This window comes from Capra hircus, chromosome 6, assembly GCF_001704415.2.
Source record: "Capra hircus breed San Clemente chromosome 6, ASM170441v1, whole genome shotgun sequence".
Taxonomy (NCBI): Eukaryota; Metazoa; Chordata; class Mammalia; order Artiodactyla; family Bovidae; genus Capra; species Capra hircus.
Genome location: NC_030813.1, coordinates 71854728 through 71876505, shown reverse-complemented (window position 1 = coordinate 71876505; position 21778 = coordinate 71854728). Strand labels below are relative to the sequence as shown.

The window sequence follows — 21778 nt, the reverse complement described above, 5'->3', positions numbered from 1 at the left end:
CTTCCCCAAATTTTAGGTTTCTCTTTTAATTGTAATTACTATTAAGAACTGATTTAAACATAGTTTGAATCCTTGAAAAAGTATCTTTAAAAAGTTTACATTCTACCTATTTAGAACTTCTGAAGTCATTTGTATTTAACTTGAAATTTATTTTTAAAAGTTGACCAACAAGTTACATTTTCAAAGATGAACAAAATAGTTTTTAACCTCTAAATTCTGTTTATTATTTAGGTTTTCTTTTCTTGTAACTGATAACATCAAAGTAATAGAAACTATAATTTTTTGGTTACTCTCCTATTCCTTATTATGTATAATAGATACATATGAAAGATGTAATTTTAACCCTGTTTTAAAAGTATCTTCTAAACTTGTCTTAGGTTAATTAAAAATTTTTTAACAAGATAATTTAAGAACTTCAAGGGATAAGAAAAAAAATCAAGGTTTTAGGTTAATGCAATGATACCATTAAGATACTATTATACTTGATTTAAATTATATTTCAATTATGTCATTTATCTCAGTGAGAATCTTAGGCTTGATAAATTAATATTATGATAATGGCATTAATAACCTCCCAAGGAGGTCGTTTTAGAAAGACTTCCGTTTTACTGCAGTAACAAGTGATGACAAATATACCAAATGAAAACATTAAACATGTAACTGTATTAATATGTTGTTTACTAAAAAGAAAAATTGATTTAACATATCCATGGTGAAACATTAACAAGGATATAAACACACTGTTTAAGAACAATTAACCTTTAGGATGAGTTAGCATTTCTGTTTCCAAAAGCCTATTGTCCCAGTATTTTTATCAGTATCTTTATCGAAGTGTAATACACAGATTCAAACCATTTAAAAAATCTGAACTAGTATCACCAATATATTAGTGTTGTATTAAAAAAAAAACAAAAAACCACAAACCAGTGAATCACAAAATAATTACCCACTACTAAAGATAGTCTTCTTTGTCCTAAAGAAAAGAATGGAAAGATGAGCTATCAATTTCAATCAGGGCACAGGCTCCTTTCAACAAGTAAATGCTAAACTCATGGTTCTAAAGGGGAACTATGCAGACACAGAGGACACACTGTAGCCATTTAAGGCCAGGTTTTGACTCCAATAGGCACAGAACTCCATCCAAAAAGAAGTCCAGAGATGGGTACATGCAAGAGCAGAATGTGGCCTCGGCAAATCATTTCCTTGCAACTTGATACTTTCACTGGTTATCCTTTTAAATCAAGTTTTTTGTTTATTTAACATATTTAGAAGCAACAAAAAAGTCTCTTATTTCAAAAATAACTCTTCACAAAAATAAAGTATAATTACAGGAGAAATTTTGGTGACATTTTTATAGCCCCTTCACAGGGGAGAAAACACTTAGAAACTTTCTTTCTGATTCAAAATAGCCAGTGAGAAGTAAGAAGCTAGGAATCACTTTTACCTCCCTGTGGAGTGCAATGACTTAAGAGATCACAGACTTGCCTCCAACTGTTATAAAAGGTCTTTTAGGAAATCAGAAACTGAACTTCTAACATGTGTCTCTTAATCTAGTACTTTCTCTACCAGCTGCACTTCATTTTCTGGCCAACTGCTTATTCTATGACTATATACAGTTGTCCCCGGTATCTGTGCAGGGTTGGTTCCAGCACCTGTCGTGGACATCAAAATCCATGGATGCTCAAGTCTCATAGTTGGTCCTCCATATTTATGGGTTCCGCATCTGCGGATATGAGGTGCACTGTACTTTTATTAGACATGACATGTATTTATTGCTGTCAAATTCACATGCTGTAGAATTTTAATTGGTGAAAGTATTTAGAGACATACTTGTTCCATGAAAAACCTATAAATCAAACCAATGCATTAAATTTATTCTTTTACTAATTCTATTGTATCTCCTTCCACATTGCCTAAAAAGTCTTAAAATTATTTGTCACAAATAAAACAGTTTTTAATAGAATAGAAAGAAAATAAGGGGACTGAGGTGCCTAAGCTTACCAAACTTCTTGCTTTCTTTAGTTGTGCCAGTCATCTTGATCTTTGCAACTTCAAAGAAATCTTTAATTTCTCTCTCATAGAGTCGTGACAAATAATCCATGTAATTCTTAAAAGTAAAAACAACACATACTCATTAATAAAACAAATACAGCAATTTCCATTTCTCAATCCCCCCATATCCTTTGTGCTTGTTTTGAATTTTGTGGTCTTAAAATATTTGATGCATTTCATAGGACACAAGAAGGCTATTTTCCGTCTTTTAAAAAAACTGAACTGGCATCATAATATTAACAATTTATAAAAATATGAAGTTGAATCATCACACTCACATTTTCACTTTTATACATTCAATTCAGGTCAATCGCTCAGTCATGTCCGACTCTTTGCAACCCCATGGACTGTAGCACGCCAGGCTTCCCTGTCCATCACCAACTCCCACAGTCTGCTCAAACATGTCCATTGAGTTGGTGACGCCATCCAGCCATCTCATCTTCCGTCGTCCCCTTCTCCTCCTGCCTTCAATCTTTCCCAGCATCAGGGTCTTTTCCAATGAGTCACCTCTTTACATCAGGTGGCCAAAATATTGGAGTTTCAGTTTCAGCATCAGTCCTTCCAATGAATATTCAGGACTGATTTCCTTTAGGATTGACTGGTTGGATCTCCTTGCTGTCCAAGGGACTCTCAAGAGTCTTCTCCAACACCACAGCTCAAAAGCATCAATTCTTTGGTGCTCAGCTTTCTTTATAGTCCAACTCTCACATCCGTACATGACTACTGGAAAAACCATAGCTTTGACTAGATGGACCTTTGTTGGCAAAGTAATGTCTCAGTTTTTTAATATGCTGTCTAGGTTGGTCATAGCTTTTCTCCCAAGGAGCAAGCCTCTTTTAATTTCATGGCTGCAGTTACCATCTGCAGTGATTTTGGAGCCTCCCAAAAATAAAGTCTCTCACTGTTTCTGTTGTCTCCCCATCTATTTGCCATAAAGTGATGGGACTGGATGCCATATCTTAGTTTTCTGAATGTTGAGTTTTAAGCCAACTTTTTCACTCTCCTCTTTCACTTTCATCAAGAGGCTCTTTAGTTCTTTGCTTTCTGCCATAAGGATGGTGTCATCTGCGTATCTGAGGTTACTGATATTTCTCCCAGCAATCCTGATTTTAGCTTGTGCTTCATCCAGCCCAGCATTTCACATGATGTACTCTGCATATAAGTTAAATAAGCAGGGTGACAATATACAACCTTGACATACTCCTTTCCTGATTTGGAACCAGTCTGTTGTTCCATGTCCAGTTCTAACTGTTGCTTCTTGACCTGCATACAGATTTCTCAGGAGGCAAATAAGGTGGTCTGCTATTCCTATCTCTTGAAGAATTTTCCACAGTTTATGGTGATCCACACAGTCAAAGGCTTTGGCGTAGTCAATAAAGCAGCAGTAGATGTTTTTCTGGAACTCTCTTGCTTTTTCAATGATCCAATGGTAATTTACACATTAACTTTCATGTATTTTAAATATAGCTGCATTCATACTATATAGGGTGTTTGGGTCAGCACAATCAGGCTTTTCCAGTGTCATACGCTAATGACTGCACAGTATTACACTCTGTTGATGTTCACAATTTAGTAAACCATCCTCTTAACATAGACTACTTAAGTGGTTTTGATGTTTTGTTGTGATAGACAATGTTACAATAAGCTTTTCATCTCTAATGAACTGCTTCCTTGGATTAATTTCCTAAGGGTAAAATTACAGTGCCAAAGAGTAAGGGAATCTTTTAACTTTTCCTCCATATTGCCATGCTGTTTTAAAAATTATTATACCAATAGACAGTATCAATGACATTGAAGCAGTACACTGAGTTTTACCATACCTTGCCAGCATGGGGCATTAAATTAACCCAAAATAGGTTACTTTCGTAAGAATTTAGGGCTTCCCTGGTGGCTCAGAGGTTAAAGCATCTGCCTGCAATGCGGGACACTCAGGTTCAACCCCTGGGTCAGGAAGATCCCCTGGAGAAGGAAATGGTAACCCACTCCAGTATTCTTGCCTGGAGAATCCCATGGACGGAGAAGCCTGGTAGGCTACAGTCCATAGGATTGCAAAGAGTTGGACACGACTGAGCGACTTCACTTCATAAGAATTTAATTACTACATCTTACAGTTTTCATAATCAAATAATTTAGTTTTAAAAAACAAAATTTATTTTAGTTCAAGTGAAAACATCTATTATTTAACAGGCAAACTCATTCCCTCATCATATATGCTTACTGTCATACAAAAATATTTTATACCCTTATGAAAGATTTAACAGCGGGAGGCCATGTATTTTTCCAAATCCTATGTTAAATGCCTTATGTAGAGTTTCACTAAATTTAAATAAATCCACAGCAGAAAAACTCCTATGCCTAGTTATTCTTTTAAATTTATCACGGAATCTACACTTCAATTTCAAACACATTCAGTTTTATAACAGTTTACTTTGCTTTAAACATCAGATGTAACTTTCAAAGGTATATCATTTAAATTATTTGTATACTGACTTATAGTTCATTATTGATTTTTTAAAGATATTTTATAAATATATAAAGTATATATTAGCTATAAGGTATATTTAGATATTTTATAAATAGATATGTCTTCATAAAAAATTTGTGGATGAAACATAATATAGAGCCTGCTTATTCCAATTTGTATGCCACATACATTTCCCACAGATTCTCCGTAAGGAAAGTTAAATAGGAAATTTTTTTTCCTGTGTTCTTTGTGTGTAACTTTAAAAGCAAATCTAAAGTTAAACAGACCCTAAAATTATTCCTATTTCATTGAGCTATTTCACTTTTTCAGCATCTCATTCTTTGAATTTTAAATTCTCACAAAAACACTGATCACTGGAAATCAATGTAAATGACTGACCAACTTATAATTCATAAAATCTTCATTAGATTTCTACTCAACTCACTCAATATAACAAACTGCATTCCAATACCCAAATTAAGTGCACACTATTACCCAGGCAATTTAAACAGTCTCAAAACAGCTATTTTGCTATTTTGAAAACAGTGATTTGAGCAGACTACCGAAAATCACCTTCTTTTTCAATACAATTCAAATGACTCAATACCTTCCCCCAGGTTCTCAACAAACTCAGGGGTGGGAAAGGCCACAGTCAGGTGTGACTCTCAGTTCATTCATTTACTAAATTCAGAAAGATGTTTTTCACAGTACGTATTTTTCTTAGCACCCTGTATACAGCACCTAACTTAAAATCCAACTATCTTGAGTTTAACTACTGTTATCTCGGGCAGTATTTCCAACTTTATTTTGTGCTCACTGTAGAGTTTTACAGATAACACCATGTTTTATTTTCTATATTTACAAATATGGGACTGAGGCTGAGAGACGATGTCTGAGCAGTCTTCAAGACTGTCAGCCTCAGGGGACTATTAGGAGAGGAAAGATGGTTCCTACCTAAACATGGACAGACCATCTTCCTGATCAACCACTCTCCATGCCTAATTCAGAGCCCCAGCTAGGGAGAAGGGATTCTGGGCAGCCGAGCTCATTACATGTCCCACGCACCTCTATTTTCCTTAGGCTCTAATTACATATACCCCAAATCAGGGGTTTGCTTAGATTCAGCCATAAGTAGAGTTGGGGCAGAGCCTAGTTATTCTTATCCCTAAAGAAATGAAGACAACCTTTTCCTGGTCCTGCCAAAAAGTGTGAGCTGGGTACAACTAACCAAGTACAAAAGTGAGTGCTAAGTCACTTCAATTGGGTTCAACTCTCTGCAACCCTACGGACTATATAGCTCACCAGGCTCCTCTGTCCATGGAATTCTCCAGGCAAGAATATTGGAGTGGGTTGCCATTTCCTTCTCCAGGGGACCTTCCCGAACCAAGGACTGAACCTGAATCTCCTACGTCTCCTGCATTGGCAGGTGAGTTCTTTACCACACACTACCTGCGAAGTATGAAGTATAAATAGTATCTGGATTTAATTATTATTTCTTACCAAAGAAACACTGATTTGCCAGGTTCTTTTTTTTTCATTCCTTTCTTTCCATTTCCTTTCATTCCTTTCTTTGTCATATTAATAAAATTCCTATTTTTGAAAACACTTGAGCAACCAAATTAGATTATCAGGCATAAAACTGCATGGTCTGTCACAAGTTCAAACACAAGATGAAGTAAGATTCCTTGGAAATAAGATAATTTCATTTAAAAAAGCACATCAATATTGTCAATTGAAAATATACTGTGAGCAGAGAATGAGCCCATAATTCAGTGCTAGACTGGCTACTGTCTCGCTTCTTCACTTTAAATTATATTCATGAATGATACATATATATGAAGATAGGGCAATAATACTCACTGAGAACACAATCAGGCAAAAAGCTTATTGATTATTTTACTCATTTGAATATTCACTAGGGGACAAAGCATTTGTTGGCACAAAACTCTGAAGATGTAACAATATTTAATTATTCAAAATACAGTTTTAATCCTCTTAAAACTTCAGAAGGCAAAGATTCCAGTCACACAAATATTATTCTGTAAGTTATAGAGTCAGACACGACTGAGCGACTGAACTGAACTGAACTGAACTGAACTGAACTGAAGCTATCTCCAAATCAGAATTCTGCTGACTCAAAACAAATCAGAATACAACACAACAATAGAGTACTGAACCCATGGGCTCCTGCTACAATCAGCATTTATTAAATGAGTGAGATCATGTCATTCTGCTACTCAAAGCCCATCAACACCCATCCCTCATCTCTCTGGAAGCAAAAACCAAATTCTTAACAATGGTGCACAGCCCCTTCCAGATCTGCCCTGCCCCACCTCACCTCACCTCTCACACCTGCCCTTCTCATCCTGAACCTGGCTCACTGTGCTCCCACCACAACTGCCTCCGGGTTGCTCCTCCAGTGCTCCAGGTTGCTCTTGCCTTGGGGCAAATGTGCTGCGCTGGGAGAGTTTTCCCCGGAAATTCCCACTGCTCACCCCTACTTACCTTTAAAATTTGTGCTCAAATGTTGCCTTCTCTGACCATCCTTTTTGAAACTGTAACCTTTCTGATGTCCTAGCATTCCCTACTTTATTTCTCTAGAGCTCTCAGCAGTACCTTCTAGCAGACTACGAAATTGACTTTTGTGTTGCTCCTTCTCCACTAGAATATGTACTCTGAATAGTCAAGTGTTCGCCTATTTTCTTCAGTGCTGTTATCTTTAGCACATAAAACAGTGTTAGCACACAACAGATGCTCAATTCATTTGCTCGGTGAATGTATGAATGACTCTTCTCTTGTCCAACTGCGGACATCTATGTGTATGTGTGTGCTCAGTCACTCAGTCATGTCCAACTCTTTGTGATCCAATGGACTGTGGCCACCAGGCTCCTCTGTCCATGGGATTCTCCAGGCAAGAATATTGGAGTTGGTTGCCATTTCCTTCTCCAGGGGATCTTTCCAACCCAGGGATCAAACCTGCATCTCCTACATTGAAAAGTGGATTTTTTTTTATCATTGCACCACTTGGGAAGCCCAAGTGGTATTTATCACTGTTCTAAGCTCTACGTCTCACAAGTCTGGCACCATCCTGTCCCTTGTTTTCGAATTCTCTCTTGTGATTTATAATCTCTATTCCTACTATCATCTTCCTCGTTCAAGATTTCATTTCAGTTCATTATTATATTAGGTTCTTAATTAGTTCCCCCTATCAAGTCTTTTCCTATGTGTGAAGAATGCTGTTAGGACTCACAGCTCAGATTTTTTAACCTAACTTCTTACTCTTCTAGAATATGGAATTTCAGCTTCAGTCAGCCTGGCCTTCTTAAAATCCCGGGAAAAGGGGCAAATCCAGTGTTTTCTATGAAGTTTTCTCCTGTGGCTTCAGGTCATGAATTTCCTTTCTCTAACCTGCTATACATCTAAACTCATTTCCAGTTTAGCACTTAACCATGGCCGGCTGTTTTAAGTATAATTGCTCTTCCCCGGCAGACCTGATGCTCTCTGGAAGTAGGAGCATATGTGGGAGCCACTTCTTATTCTTACATATGGATTACAGTGAGTACAAAAGAGGCACACAGTGAAAATCTGATAACTGACAAACAGATGTACCATAATATGATAATCCAATTTTTCCAGCTAGTGTTTTCCACAATCAAGAACAGAAATATCTATGTTTCTATGTGCCTGGAACAGTGGAATGTTTGTTTAATAAAGAGGCATACTGCATGTGCTTAAAAGAGCAGATTACAGATTCTAAGAAAGCAAATGCCTCACTGAAAATATCTTCATACTCTCTAGTTTTTATACGGCACATAAAGAAACTCAGAAAATAATAACTTAACTGAATGATGCTTCAAGCTGCAGTACAGCCCAATACTATATTGAAGTTCAAAATATAGCTATGCCTCCATCCAAGTAAATAAAATAAATGTTCTCCCAGAAATTCAACTACTTGCTGCTTTTCTAAGACATACAAGAGTGTTTCAAATGTCACTTGCGGAATGGAACACATGACCTCTCGATTCTAAAAGATAAGGCTCTATACTCAGTGAGTAACTGATGTCAAATCCATACCTTTGTTAGTCCCTCATATTTCCGATAATCAGTACTCTTTAGCCACTCCATCAGCTTGGCATATCGGAGTAAGTCTCTATGAAATGGATGATGATTAGGTAAAGTCAGTTCAATAGAGTGCTGAGCAAGAGTTGAACTCTGATCATGACCCTAGAGTGAATAAATAAGTACATAAATATCACTGACAGTATAAAGAAACATTGTTGTAACTAAATATCCTTAATAATGATCAAGCATGGCCAAGCAAAAACAACAGAACATAGAAATATAAGAACTGAGTACTTACTTGTCTTTGTCATGCGTGTATACAAACTGAACACCACCACCATAAAATAGTCATAAACACACAAGAATGACTCTCTGATAAATCGACTCATTTTATCTTTTAAAGTAGCTGAGAATGAATGTTTTAATCAAGTTTACCTCTCCCCTATCATTTTACAATTTACTAAGCAAATAAATATCATGATATAAACTGTTGCTAAGAAACACCCACCAAACAGGGGAAGTCATTCAAGCAGATGAAAATACACAGGATACAGAATTTCAGAACTAGGAAGGACTACAGATGACTATTTCCTGGGCTTTCCAGGACAGCGCTTGGTGTTCAGTTGCTGGGTAATGTCCTATTTTGTGAACCCTATAGACTGTAAGCCTGCCAGGCTCCTCTGTCCATGGGATTTCCCAGCAAGAATACTGGTGTAGGTTGCCATTTCCTCCTCCAGGGGATCTTCCCCACCCAGGAACTGAACCTATGTCTCCTGCACTGCAGGTGGATTCTTTACCACTGAGCCACCCAGGAAGCCCTAATAATCCCTAATAATAATGTAATTTTAATTTTTCCATTAATTTGCTAAACAAGCAACTATATAATTTTGTTTTTAATCCTTGACATGACTTATATAAATTAGTAAGTTTTCAAACAGCCTGAGACAGACGATGCATCCTGACTTTGTTTTAGAGTATATGGATCCAGCAGATCAGTTGATCCAGTAGAACAAACTGCAATTCAAAGGGTTAAGTGATTTACACAGGTCACACAGGAGGAAGGCTAGAATCTGAACCTTAGTCACGTGAGTCTCACTTCTGTTTTCTTTTAAAAACATGCCAAACAAAATAATTTTAACCAGACTCAAAAATTGCTGAAGGTCAATACAAACATTACATTTCAGAAATGTTTGCCACATCAGGATGACTGAGATTCCACTGAACCACAGATATCAGATACTGTACACAGATAGAGATTAGTTTTAAGTTTGCTAATGTCTGCAAATTGTGTCTTAACTAAGTTACGCTGACTAAAAGGAAGGAGTATTTGACAAACTTATTATTGCTGATAAATGTTTTTCAAATATTCTGCCCTTATTAATAATAATATTAGATATATTTCCATTATCTCACTCTTCCCAATTAATTTTTTCAATGATTCAAGACTCAAAATCATGGTTTATGCTCTTCAATAGCTGTTTACTCAGGTCACTGAATGTTAAGTTATATTATTTAATTTAATGTCAGGAAAGCTCTTCAATTAAAAACCTTCATCTCTTCTGCAAAATGGAAGAATCAACATTTATAGAGAATTTCACAGTTTACAAAGCTCTTTTACATCTATTATTATTCAAAGCTTTCTACTGCAAGTAGCAGTTTCAGATCACCGTCATCTGAAAATTCACTGATATAAAGAACATCATTACCTTCAGACTGTTAAGATATATTAAATATTGTTAGTGTTAACAGAAAGATTTTAGAGAAACTGGTTCCAAAATATATATAGGAAGGAGGAAAATCAAATACTTAAATTGCTTCATTCAATCAATAATATAGATAACTATCATATCTAGAACTCAATTGTGCTAAGAATTTGACTCTTTATATACTTTAAAAATTAAGACATTGTTTAAAGTTTCTTATTACAGATAAATAAGTTAGTAACGATAACTGAAAACCTTTTGAAAAGGACTGGCCATTCTAGATGCCATTAAGAACACTGTGATTCATGAGAAGCGGTCAAAATATCAACATTAACAGAAGTTTTGGAAGAAGCTGATTCCAGCCCTCATGAATGACTTTGAGGGGTTTAAGACTTCAGTACAGGAAGTAACTATAGATGTGGTAGAAAGCAGGAGAACCAGAATTAGAAGTGGAGTCTAAAGACGTGACTGAACTGTTATAATCTCATTTAAAAGATTTTTTAATGGATGAGAAACTGTTTCTTACGGATGAACAAAGAAACTGGTCTCTTGAAATAGAATCTACTCCTGGTGAAGATGCTGTGAAGGCTACTGAAATGACAACAAAGGATTTAGACTGTAATTAATATATAAACTTAGTTGATAAACCAAGTGGCAGGATTTGAGAAAACTGACTCCAATTCTGAAAGTTCTACTGTGGGTAAATTGCTATCAAACAGCATTGCATGCTATGGAGAAATTGTCTGAGAAAGGAAAAGTTGATCATTGCAGCAAACTTCACTGTTGTCTTATTTTAAAAAACTGCCATAGCCACCCCAATCTTCAGTAATCAGTGCCTTGGTCTCCCAGCACCATCAACACTGAGGAAAGACCCTCCACCAGCAAAAAGATTGTGACTCGGATGGTAGGCTCAGATGGTGGTTAGCAATTTTTAGTAATAAAGTATTTTTTAAGTAAGTGTGTACATTCTTTCATTAGACATAATGATATTGTACACAGTAGGCTACAATACTGTGTAAACATAACTCTTCTATGCATTGGGAAACCAAAAAATTTGTGTGACTTGCTTTACTGACACATTCAGTTTATCGTGGTGTCTCCAAGGCATCCCGTATACACTGCTGTAGAGTTTTAAGTACATTACTTTTAACACATCCTCACAAGCATCTTGAGGATAGGAGCCATTTCTTATTCTTACATATGGAGGACAGTGAGTACTGTCACACAATGTGACACACAAGTCAGATGCACAATCAAAATTTGATGACAGACAAAGACATGTAACACAATGCAGTAATCAAATCTTCCCAGACAGTGTGTCCCACAACCAGGAACAGAAACACTCTTGTTTCCCAACTCTTTGCTAGGTGACACAAAACATTAAATTTAACACAAAGAAAATCTCTTTTCTGTACTTGGGACATCATCTTTCATCTTCTTCAGCACATTCCAGGTTGTTGCAACATTCTGGTTTTTAACATCCATTATTCACATGTAACAACGCATATTAGATTTTCAGAACTGGGAAGCATTCATTTTAAACAAAGCCATTAGTTTATAAGGCAAAGAAGCAAAATCACAAATAATAGCATGTTATAGCAAACAATTACGGGTAGAGAAAGGATTATCACTTACTGACTGGTATTTTCAGTACCATCTACAAATGTGGACTACAACCCTGCCAACAGGATTATTTTAAAAAACTAGGGAACTGTGTAGAAATAGGTATTATTGAAATAATAGTGTAAGAAAAATGTGCATTAGTATTTCCTGTGTGATTCCTAGGTTTACTTTCTTCCTGATGCTTTTTAAGTCAAGTGGAATGTTAAGAGCGTCTTCCACTGTTTCCCCCGTGCATGCTTAGCTAGCTGATCTTCCTTTATGCTCCCATGGTACCACCATAACATATACCCTCCCTCAGTCTGCTTGCGTCCCTTCTCTAGACTGTGAGCAACTAGAGGAAACAGTCAGCCTCTCATCTATTCCAATGCAATGTCTGGAATGCATCTTTAATCACTTGGCAAATGACTTCTAAATAAAGGAATAAGTGAGTGAGTGAAAGAATGACAAAGAAAGGCAAGCAGAATGAGATTAAATGCCTTTTGGATCTAAATAAACTGTTACAAATATGGTTAACAGGTAGCTTAAATCAGTAAATTATAACTATAAAGATTCTGCTGCTATTAAGCTTAGTAAACTTTACAGGAAAAAAAAAAAAAAAAATCAGAGAAGCTGGAGCCAAAGTTGATGTACTCACAGGCACCGAAAGAAAGTAGGACCTGTTATAGAGTTGAAGGAGGGCCTGAGTAAACTAATCAGAAATAAAATAGAGTAAACACAATTGTTTCAGAATACTACAAAGTGAAAACAAAATAAGAACCTAGAATTTCAGACAGAATTTCTTGATGAACAAAATATCACCCAACTTTTTTTTTTGCCCCAAATCCCTATTAAAGAGATGATAAATACATAAAATCTAATTTATTATACCTAATTTATTTGATAAATATTGTTTATTATTTACTAAATAAAACACCTTCTATTCAAATCCCTCTAAGGTATACTTAATAGTAACATTTATATCATTGCCACAACCTTAATTATAACACCCTTTCCACAGAAAAAGAGACAAAAGTTTCATATAAGATTAAACCAACTAGAATTTACACTTGAGTTAGCCATTTTTCTCATACTTATAAGTACATGGAGTGAATGAAACACTTAAAACATGGAATCAAGTCCTAGTTCTCACTTGAAAATACTGCAAAGTAAAACAGGCCAAACATTAAACATGTAACAAGTTTGGACTTATTTTTATAAACAAGATTGTCTAAATGGGGTATATGCAATATGAAGCCTAATTATTTAAAACTTAGGGAATTTTAGGTAAAAGGAACTGTCTTCATAGAAGACCACTGAGGCTCCAAATACATCTATGAGCAAATATACACATATCTAAAAATATTAAAATCAAATAAATATATAAAGGAACATACTGTGCTCCCAATTAAATACATCAAAATTTTTTCTGTGACAATTTCATTTCAAGCTACAGGAACATGACAGTATTATAATAAAATAAAATTACCTGTTGAACAAAAACATTGTTGAGGTGACTAGCTAGTCTCCGGGCAAAATTCTCTCGCAAATCACTGAAACGCTGCTGCTGCTGTTCAACTGCCAGAAGCATGTCATGGCCTGAAATTGTAACAACTTATTTAATGGGTAAAAGAGCTCCTGGATGTCTAATGAGTACATTTATAATGGAAGCCGTATTTCAGTTTTGAAGAACTCAAAGTTTTACTGGTTTATTCGTGCGTTTATAAAAGAAAGGTAAGGGGGGAACAAACAGTATAACTCAGCAATCCTCACACTGCGGTCTTACCTCAGCATCACCTGGGAACAGTCAGAGACATAAGATTCTAAGGCCTCAGACCAGACCTACTGATTCTGTGGTGGCACCTGGTAATTTGTGTTTTAAAAAGCCCTCTAGGTGATCCTGATACAAGCTCAAATTTTAGAACCTGGTCTAGCAAAGCCTTATGGCATCTACTTTGTGCTAGGTCCTGTGAACAGCACTGAAGAAAAATCCTGGTGTTAACTTAGAGTCACCACAGTCAATCAGAAGGTACTGAAACAAAAAATTTCTTCGTCCCAATATAAATTATGTTTGATAGTAAGTGAACATTGTTTCAATAGCTAATAATCTAACCCTAAACCACTTGCCTGGTGGACTTCTTGTCAAAAGCTTTACCCTAAGTCAGAAGCTTAGTCCCAGGTTCTTGGGCAGATTTCATGGTCATACCTGGTCGAAGAGCCACATTCATGCACTGCAGCAGGGCATCTGCGGCGTTGGTGCAGGCCTCAATGCCCCTGGAAGAAGAAAGGTCTCCTTCCTGAAGCGCCTTTATATGACCTTTGGCCAGGTCCATGTGGTTCTGGAATGTAAATAAACACACCATTTGTCTCAGGAAGTGTACAGGTAAGATGCTACTCAATCCTATTACTGGGTCTTTGAAACTTCACTGTTTTTAAATCTTGCTCTCCTAAGGAAATTAGACAATATTTACAAATGGGCTTTAGAGATCATTAGATTTTTTGAAAATTGCTGCTAATAGTTTATAATCACGCTTACCACAAGGAACTCTATCTCAGATAGGAGTTTTACATTGTTAGTGTTACTAAGATGAATTAGGTGGTTGCTTTCAGAGATCTGATCCATTTGTTCTTTTACACTTTGGAGCATTTCCTCGTAACTGCTCAGTTTCAATTCAATCTGATCCACCTCCTTGAGAGCCTCATCCAGTAACTTCATTAAGATGTTGACTTGTTTTTCGGAGGCCATGATTGACTGGATGTTGGCCTACAAAGTTAAAAAGAGAAGTAATACTTCATATGCTTTAAATGAAATATCCATAAATCTCTTTCACAGCAGAGTGACTTAGCAGCAGCAGCAACAAAGGTTGACATACACATCTATTTTAATTTGCTACTTTGTGTTTACATTCCACTTTTTTACACAGTATTTCAGGGAAGCACACTTTCCCTTATATGGAGGTTAGGGACCAGACCTCAATACTGCATATTTAGGGTATCCCCCATGATGTATCATCAGTAATGGTGTACTCTCATTTCTGTAAACTAACTGGCATTAGGTTATATCATCTCTGACACTTCTTTCAGCTCTATCAACTATAAACATTTTCTATAATCTGCAATATTTACATAAAACCCTAAACAAAACATAATAATCATCTATGTTAATACCTTAGTTAAGAGGATAGCAGTAGCATGCCAGTCTTTAACGGATACATAGAACTAATTTATAACTGTAGCATGATTTGTACTAATAGGATGTGGAAGACCCTATTGCCATAAGATAGCTCCTTCCACAGTATTCTTTCTTTTCTCTTTCATTTGCAACTACTTTTTTTCCCCAAAGTAGCAACAAACCACCAACCCCTTATTAGTATTTCCTAAAGATTCTGACATTGATTCTGAATTCCCTGAAAAATGGAAGCTTTCAAATCCAAAATTAAACTGCAAAGTAACATGATGACTTAGAACACAGATGCAACATTAACTAGAAAACACAAACCACAAAGCCACATTAAGAAGGCAGATAACATGATATGAGGAAAAAATCTGGATAAAGAATTACAATAATATCATTGTATGAGTGATGCTAAAATTGCACATGTTATTTTATATACTATTCATAATAACTCACTTGTAAGTGCAGCCCAACTGTAAAGGCAGCAGATCTCAGACCCACTGACATCTTAAGCAGCAGAGCTGGGACTTGAACTGATTCAGGACAATTTTCACTTCAACATCTTGAAGTCTCTTCTAGGCTTTACTTCCTGAGAGTTTTACAAATTTGTAAGCTTGGACTATTGGTGTAATCTCTGAACCTCAGTTCAACCTTACAACTTCTGTACCTTTCATGTATAACATGCCAACACTGTTTTAAGTCTTTAAAACATTCTTTATTCTCTGAGAGTTTTTCTTAAATGCATACTTTGCCTAACAAAACAACACCCCACCCCCTACCAAAATATTCTCGTTTTAGATTTTTCTCACAAGAGAGGTACTACTTGTAGCTTTTTACTTCCTAAAGATGTACATTTAGATACCAGCTCAGATATGTGCACACAAATAAACAGGATCTATTCCAAAGCAGGTCAGTTCAGTTCAGTTCAGTTCAGTTCAGTCACTCAGCCGTGTCTGACTCTTTGCAACCCCATGAATCGCAGCACGCCAGGCCTCCCTGTCCATCACCAACTCCTGCAGTTCACTCAGACTCATGTCAATCGAGTCGGTGATGCCATCCAGCCATCTCATCCTCTGTCGTCCACTTCTCCTCCTGTCCCCAATCCCTCCCAGCATCAGAGTCTTTTCCAATGAGTCAACTTTTCTCATGAGGTGGCCAAAGTACTGGAGTTTCAGCTTTAGCATCATTCCTTCCAAAGAAATCCCAGGGCTGATCTCCTTCAGAATGGACTGGTTGGATCTCCTTGCAGTCCAAGGGACTCTCAAGAGTCTTTTCCAACACCACAGTTCAGAGGAGGAGTCAAACATCCTCTTGCTCTGGTTCTCCTGTTTTCACTACACTATTTTGCTCTCTCTGGGTAAAGGATTCACTTCTTTCAGCTCACTCTCTCTTTCTAACCTGTACCTATTTTTTTCCCGCAAACCACAAAAACGTTATTCTCTTGCCCTGAACTATTCTGAAGTGTTTCAGAGGCTGGGAGAATCAACCCCCAGGGTGGTTTCAGGTTGGCTACTTTCTACTTCCATCACTTCATATCAAGAACCTCCCCAAATCCAGAACCTCAGCCAACTGCCTTCACTGGCCTAATAGGAATGATTCTGTCTTTGGAACAAGAACAATGAAAGACGGAGGGAGGGCAGCTGGTAATGCACTTTTAGGGAAATACAGCAATAATCACACTATCCAGGCTTAAGTGCAGAGGCCGTAGAATATGAACATCACCAGTCTCCTCAGTTTACCGCACATCACTAGTCACACACTACAAGAAAGGCTTACCCCATCTAGCACCTGCAGTTCTCTGGACAACCTTTCTGCAAAGGCCTCAGCATTGGAAATTGCATATTCACAGCCTTCCATCATTATCTCAATATCCTGCTCTTCTCTTGCATTTAACTCTTGGTATTCATCCACTGCCTCTTCGTCACCTCCTGTCACACTCTGATTTTCTCCACTTGGAACAGATTCTTAAAAGAGGGTAAAAATTAAAAACAAAGTAGTAAAAAACTAGGAAGGATAACGGCACTGTACTTATAGGTAAGGTCAGTTATAAGCACAGGTCACATTTAGTGGCTGAAAAATAGGAAAAAAATGATTCAAACTATATGGAAAAAAAGCCTTATTTTTATGAAGAACCGCTTATGTTAACATAATGTCTATTATAACAAAAGCATGCAGTCTAATTTATTGACTTGTGTTAAAACAGGCCTTAGTCACACTTTCCCAAAACATAATTAAACTACAAAACAAATATAAAACCAGAAATGAAACACATGCACAAGCCTAGCCTTTTTTTTTCCTACCTGAGGTAACTGTTGCTCTAATTCAAGATTCATGAGAAACAATTTGCTTTCCTTTTTTTTCTAGGTAACATCTTCTGTTATTTTTGTTCTTTTTGTCTTTGTTATGTTTTGTGTTTTCCTCCAAATAACTTTCAATTGAAATTTTAAAAGCACATCTACAATTCATAATTTATTTTGGGCAATGAAAATATTAACTGAACTTTCCATTTCTTTCTTTAAAAAATTTTCACATGCGTTTATAAAATTTCTAAGGATCAGCTAATAGAAACTTCCTCAATATCTGTATAGTAAGAACAACAACATGGCTGTGTAAAACTACAAAAATTTCAACTGTCTTCCTGCTTCAAAACAAAAGACCATGAGGTCAGAACTGAGATGCTTTCTAGATAAATGTCTCAGTTCACTTTCTGGAAAGAATACACTCAGCATATGGGATTTTATATAAATCTTGAAGTTAAGAGAGATAAAATGAAAAAAATAATTTTACCCTTAAATAAACCTCGAAACAAAGTTACTGATTTTCAATAATTCATGGGACATGATTTAAAACACAAATTCCAAGTGTTTTAAATATTCATTATTTTGTATGAAAATGAGAATCTACATTCAGCATGACTTGACATATGTTAACTTGTCCTTGAACAAAACACACAATTCAAAGTAACAAATGATTTACTCTTAAGAATGTTAATTAGGCAGGTTTAGATAACATACCAGAAAAAAGGGAGGGGCTAAAACTTTTGGTACAGGCAATTACAGATTGCAGTATACAAATATAAGTTCCTTAGAGTAGCATCACCAAGCTCCTAGTCCTTCGAAACAGTCCCTCTGGAAATGGTAAAGTGTCATGTGTGCAGCTTTTTAGCCACTAGGGGGCAGGGAATGCCCAAATCATTCTGTACACTCTTTACACAAGTAAATATTTAAAATAAACAAATATTTTAAATGATCATAATTATTTCAGAAGTATTTTCTCTTCCATAAAAGTTCTTTGGAAGTCAATAATGAATACTATCATTAATTTTTATTACCATATTGATTTTGTTGTAATACATTTTTCCCTGCATACAATTTCATAAAATATGCAACCAATAGTAAAGAACAATGGCAAGTAATAAAAATATATGGAATAGAATAAGAAGAAAAGGTGTTACGCACCTTCTGTAACTTTAGGCAGTTCTGGAGAATAAAAAGGTATGAAAAAAGCAGAGGAAAGTAAGCAAAGAATATTAGCTGGGTAGAAATGTACACAGGTTTAAATATTAAAAATACTACCCACATCTCATTTGAACTTCATGCTAAATTAAAGCTTAAAAGACAATGTCAAATACAACTACCAACTGGAAATATTCATAAGAAGCTGAATTTCCAGAGTTCATTTTTCTTATTCATTTTCTGACAGTGACTAAAATACATTTATCTTTCTATTTTCTCTTAGTAACATACAGTACTGCTCAGACCTTGGAGAAGAAAACTGGAAAACAGATTACTTCCTGGGGATTATTTTTAGGTCAGTTGTGACTCATGCATTTAGTCTAGTTATTTTCACTCAAGACCCAAAACCTTTACCCAGACACTCCCTCACAATGGATTAGTCATAAAACACTGTTAGAAAGGACAAGATGGAAGCAATTTAAAAAACACACAAGATATCAGTTCAAGGTGGCTTTTAAGAATTCAAGTCAAAGATTAAATAAAAAAATCAAGCTGTAAGAATGAAAAAGAAAAGGCCAAACAAAATTTTCCAACTTAACCTGTTAACAAAGCCCTGTTTTAAAAATATTATTCTACCAAGAAGCCCCAGTTACTAGCATGAACATTCAGTTGTCACCAAGGAAAACTACTAAAGCTGTTACTGCAATGAACAGTCTTACTTGAATGATTATTTAGCTCTTAAAAGGAAATGGTGATAATTTCTCATTTGTTTTCTAACATAACCCAAAGCTTAGAGACTTAAAAAAAAAAAATTAGTGGCCATGATTTTAAAGTCCAGTAAGACATTAAACTACTTTATAGTCATTAATAAAGCTACTATATAAACTCCATTAAATCAAAGCAATGTTTACTAATTTATAGAAAGTGATTTTCAAAATGAGATCCTTAAGGATCTTAGTATTCTTAAAATTGATCTCAATTAGGTTAATGTTTATAAAAATGTCTACACCTTTGCTTAAGGCTCTGAAAAACTAAATGTCTTTTCTTTTTTTAAAGCTAGTCACTTTATTCTCAATAAACAGCAATACTCTTCTTATTGATATTGGTGCTATTCCTCAATGAGATAAATACAGGTAGGGTATGTATTTTCCCATATTGTTGACTGAACAAAATATATTGATTTAAAATACATTTTAGGCAATAAGTAACTTCTTGAAATATATAATATTTGAAAACGGAACAGAAAGCTTATGAATCATTCACTGACCAGAATGTTCAATCCTGAAATGTTGGGAAAAAAAAAAATTAAATAGCTCAGCTGGTAAAGAATCTGCCTGTAATGTCAGAGACTCTGTTTTGATTCCTGGGTCAGCAAGATCTGCTGGAGAAGGGATAGGCTACCCATTTCTGTATTCTTGGGCTTTCTTGGTGGCTCAGCTAGTAAAGAATCTGCCTACAATGCGGGAGACCTGGGTTCAATCCCTGAGTTGGGAAGATCCCCTGGAGAAGGGAACGGCTAACCACTCCAGTATTCTGGCCTGCAGAATTCCATGGACTGTATAGTCCATGGGGTTCCAAAGAGTTGGACACAACTAAATGACTTTCACTTTCACTCAGAGCACATTAAGCTATTATTCAAGGCACGGAAAATTACCATAAATTTCTTAAAGATCATCAGAGGCTAATGTTGGCGAGATGGCAGCCCTGAGGCCTCAGACACAAGGCCAGCCCCACTGTAGGGAGGAGCACAGGGCCTGAGAGATGCCCCTGCCAGTTCCAAGCATCAAGCCTGAAACCAGTAACGAGCTCACTAATTAGTAAGTGATGGACAAGAATACTACATTTAAGGAGAGAAAGACAGGTGGCCGGACAGCAAAGGAATTAAGTAAAACAAAATGGAGAAAGGACAGAGGCCAGTAGCTAAGCCAAAGAACAGTCTGAAGCACCTGAAGTTGACATTTTTATAGGTCAAAACGGTTGAATATTGGCAATTTCAGATATTTCAACTTGACAGAACAGAAGCTTCTATTTTTAAATACTAATATACAACTTAGGACAAATCTACTTATTTTTTCCCCTTAGTAAAGAGGGGCTACAACTCTGTCCACCTGCTGCTACTTCAATTACTTTCTTTGAGATGAGGAATACAACAAATTGTATCTGCAAGACACAAAGAAGCATCTTCTCACAACATGTGTGCCCTTCTAAAAGAAATTTTAAAGTTTAAAAAAAAAACTCATTGCACATTTTCAATAACAGCAGATTTTTTGTTTTATAACACAAAATAATCCCTAGTAATATTCCTGAAGATGTATGATCTAAAATACCTTAATTTACTTCATGTCTAAGGACTTTACCCTGGATAAAAGAATAATAATCGCTAATATACAACTGAGTACTTACTACAGCTTTGGCATTGTTCTCATCATGTTCATATATTAAGTAATTTAATCCTTACAATAATCTTATGGAGTTGATACTATTATCTCTGTTTCTGAGACAAGAGAAATTGAAACAAAGAGTAAACCAAGGTCACAAAACTATAGTAAGGGACAAAAGCAAGATTTAAATCCAGGCAGTCTGACTCCAGACTTATATTCTTAAATACTACACCGATACGCTACACAAAAATACAGCTATAAAGATATTCATCTCAGAGTTGTTTAAAATAAGGAAAGATTGGAAAACTTTAAAAAAGTGACTAGTTAAAAAATATCCAATACAATGGAATTTTATGGTGCCATTAAAAATACTGTTGAGTAAATATTTAATAAGGAAAATGTTCACGATACATTATATGAAAAAGAACGGGAGGTAACAACATAAACTTATTTAAAAACAGGTATTTAAATATGCATAGAAAAAAAGACCATGAGAACATCTAACAAAACGTTAACAGTAGTTATATTTCAGGATTAAGTTTATTAAGTGACTGAATCAATTTTCTATAACAAATAAGCATCACTTCTGCAATAAGGAAAATTATTTTTTAAAAAAGATCTTTCAGAGTTTTAATTACCTTGAAGAATGCCAAATTATATATTCACTTAGATATACTTTATTTTACATATACATTTTTATTTAACTTTACCTTCCAAAAGCTGTGAACTGACATTGACAAAATCAATTTTCTTCCGAAGATATCGCTGATTCAATTTCCAAATGCATGAAATAAATGCATTCTTTTCAGCAGTGCTGCTGGCAACCCATTTATATATTTTTTCAAAATGTAAATCAAATTCAGGATTTTCCTGCAATAAAAATACAT

At 35.7% G+C, this 21778-nt stretch overlaps 1 protein-coding gene across 7 annotated transcripts in view; it reads right to left on the bottom strand.

The window, feature by feature from the left end:
- The window catches only part of EXOC1 (exocyst complex component 1), a 54276-nt gene that overhangs the window by 19673 nt on the left and 12825 nt on the right, over positions 1-21778 (bottom strand). For 2 of the 7 annotated variants that reach the window (XM_018049472.1, XM_018049474.1), the window contains exons 4-12: positions 21602-21761; positions 18514-18534; positions 16832-17019; positions 14417-14644; positions 14087-14219; positions 13370-13479; positions 12539-12592; positions 8591-8740; positions 2002-2107 (exon numbers count right to left, since the gene is read on the bottom strand). In XM_018049472.1, coding sequence (XP_017904961.1) covers positions 2002-2107; positions 8591-8740; positions 12539-12592; positions 13370-13479; positions 14087-14219; positions 14417-14644; positions 16832-17019; positions 18514-18534; positions 21602-21761 — 1150 coding nt within the window. The remainder of the gene's footprint in view (positions 1-2001; positions 2108-8590; positions 8741-12538; positions 12593-13369; positions 13480-14086; positions 14220-14416; positions 14645-16831; positions 17020-18513; positions 18535-21601; positions 21762-21778) is intronic. The other 5 variants (XM_018049475.1, XM_018049478.1, XM_018049477.1 and 2 more) reach the window with 3 other exon arrangements.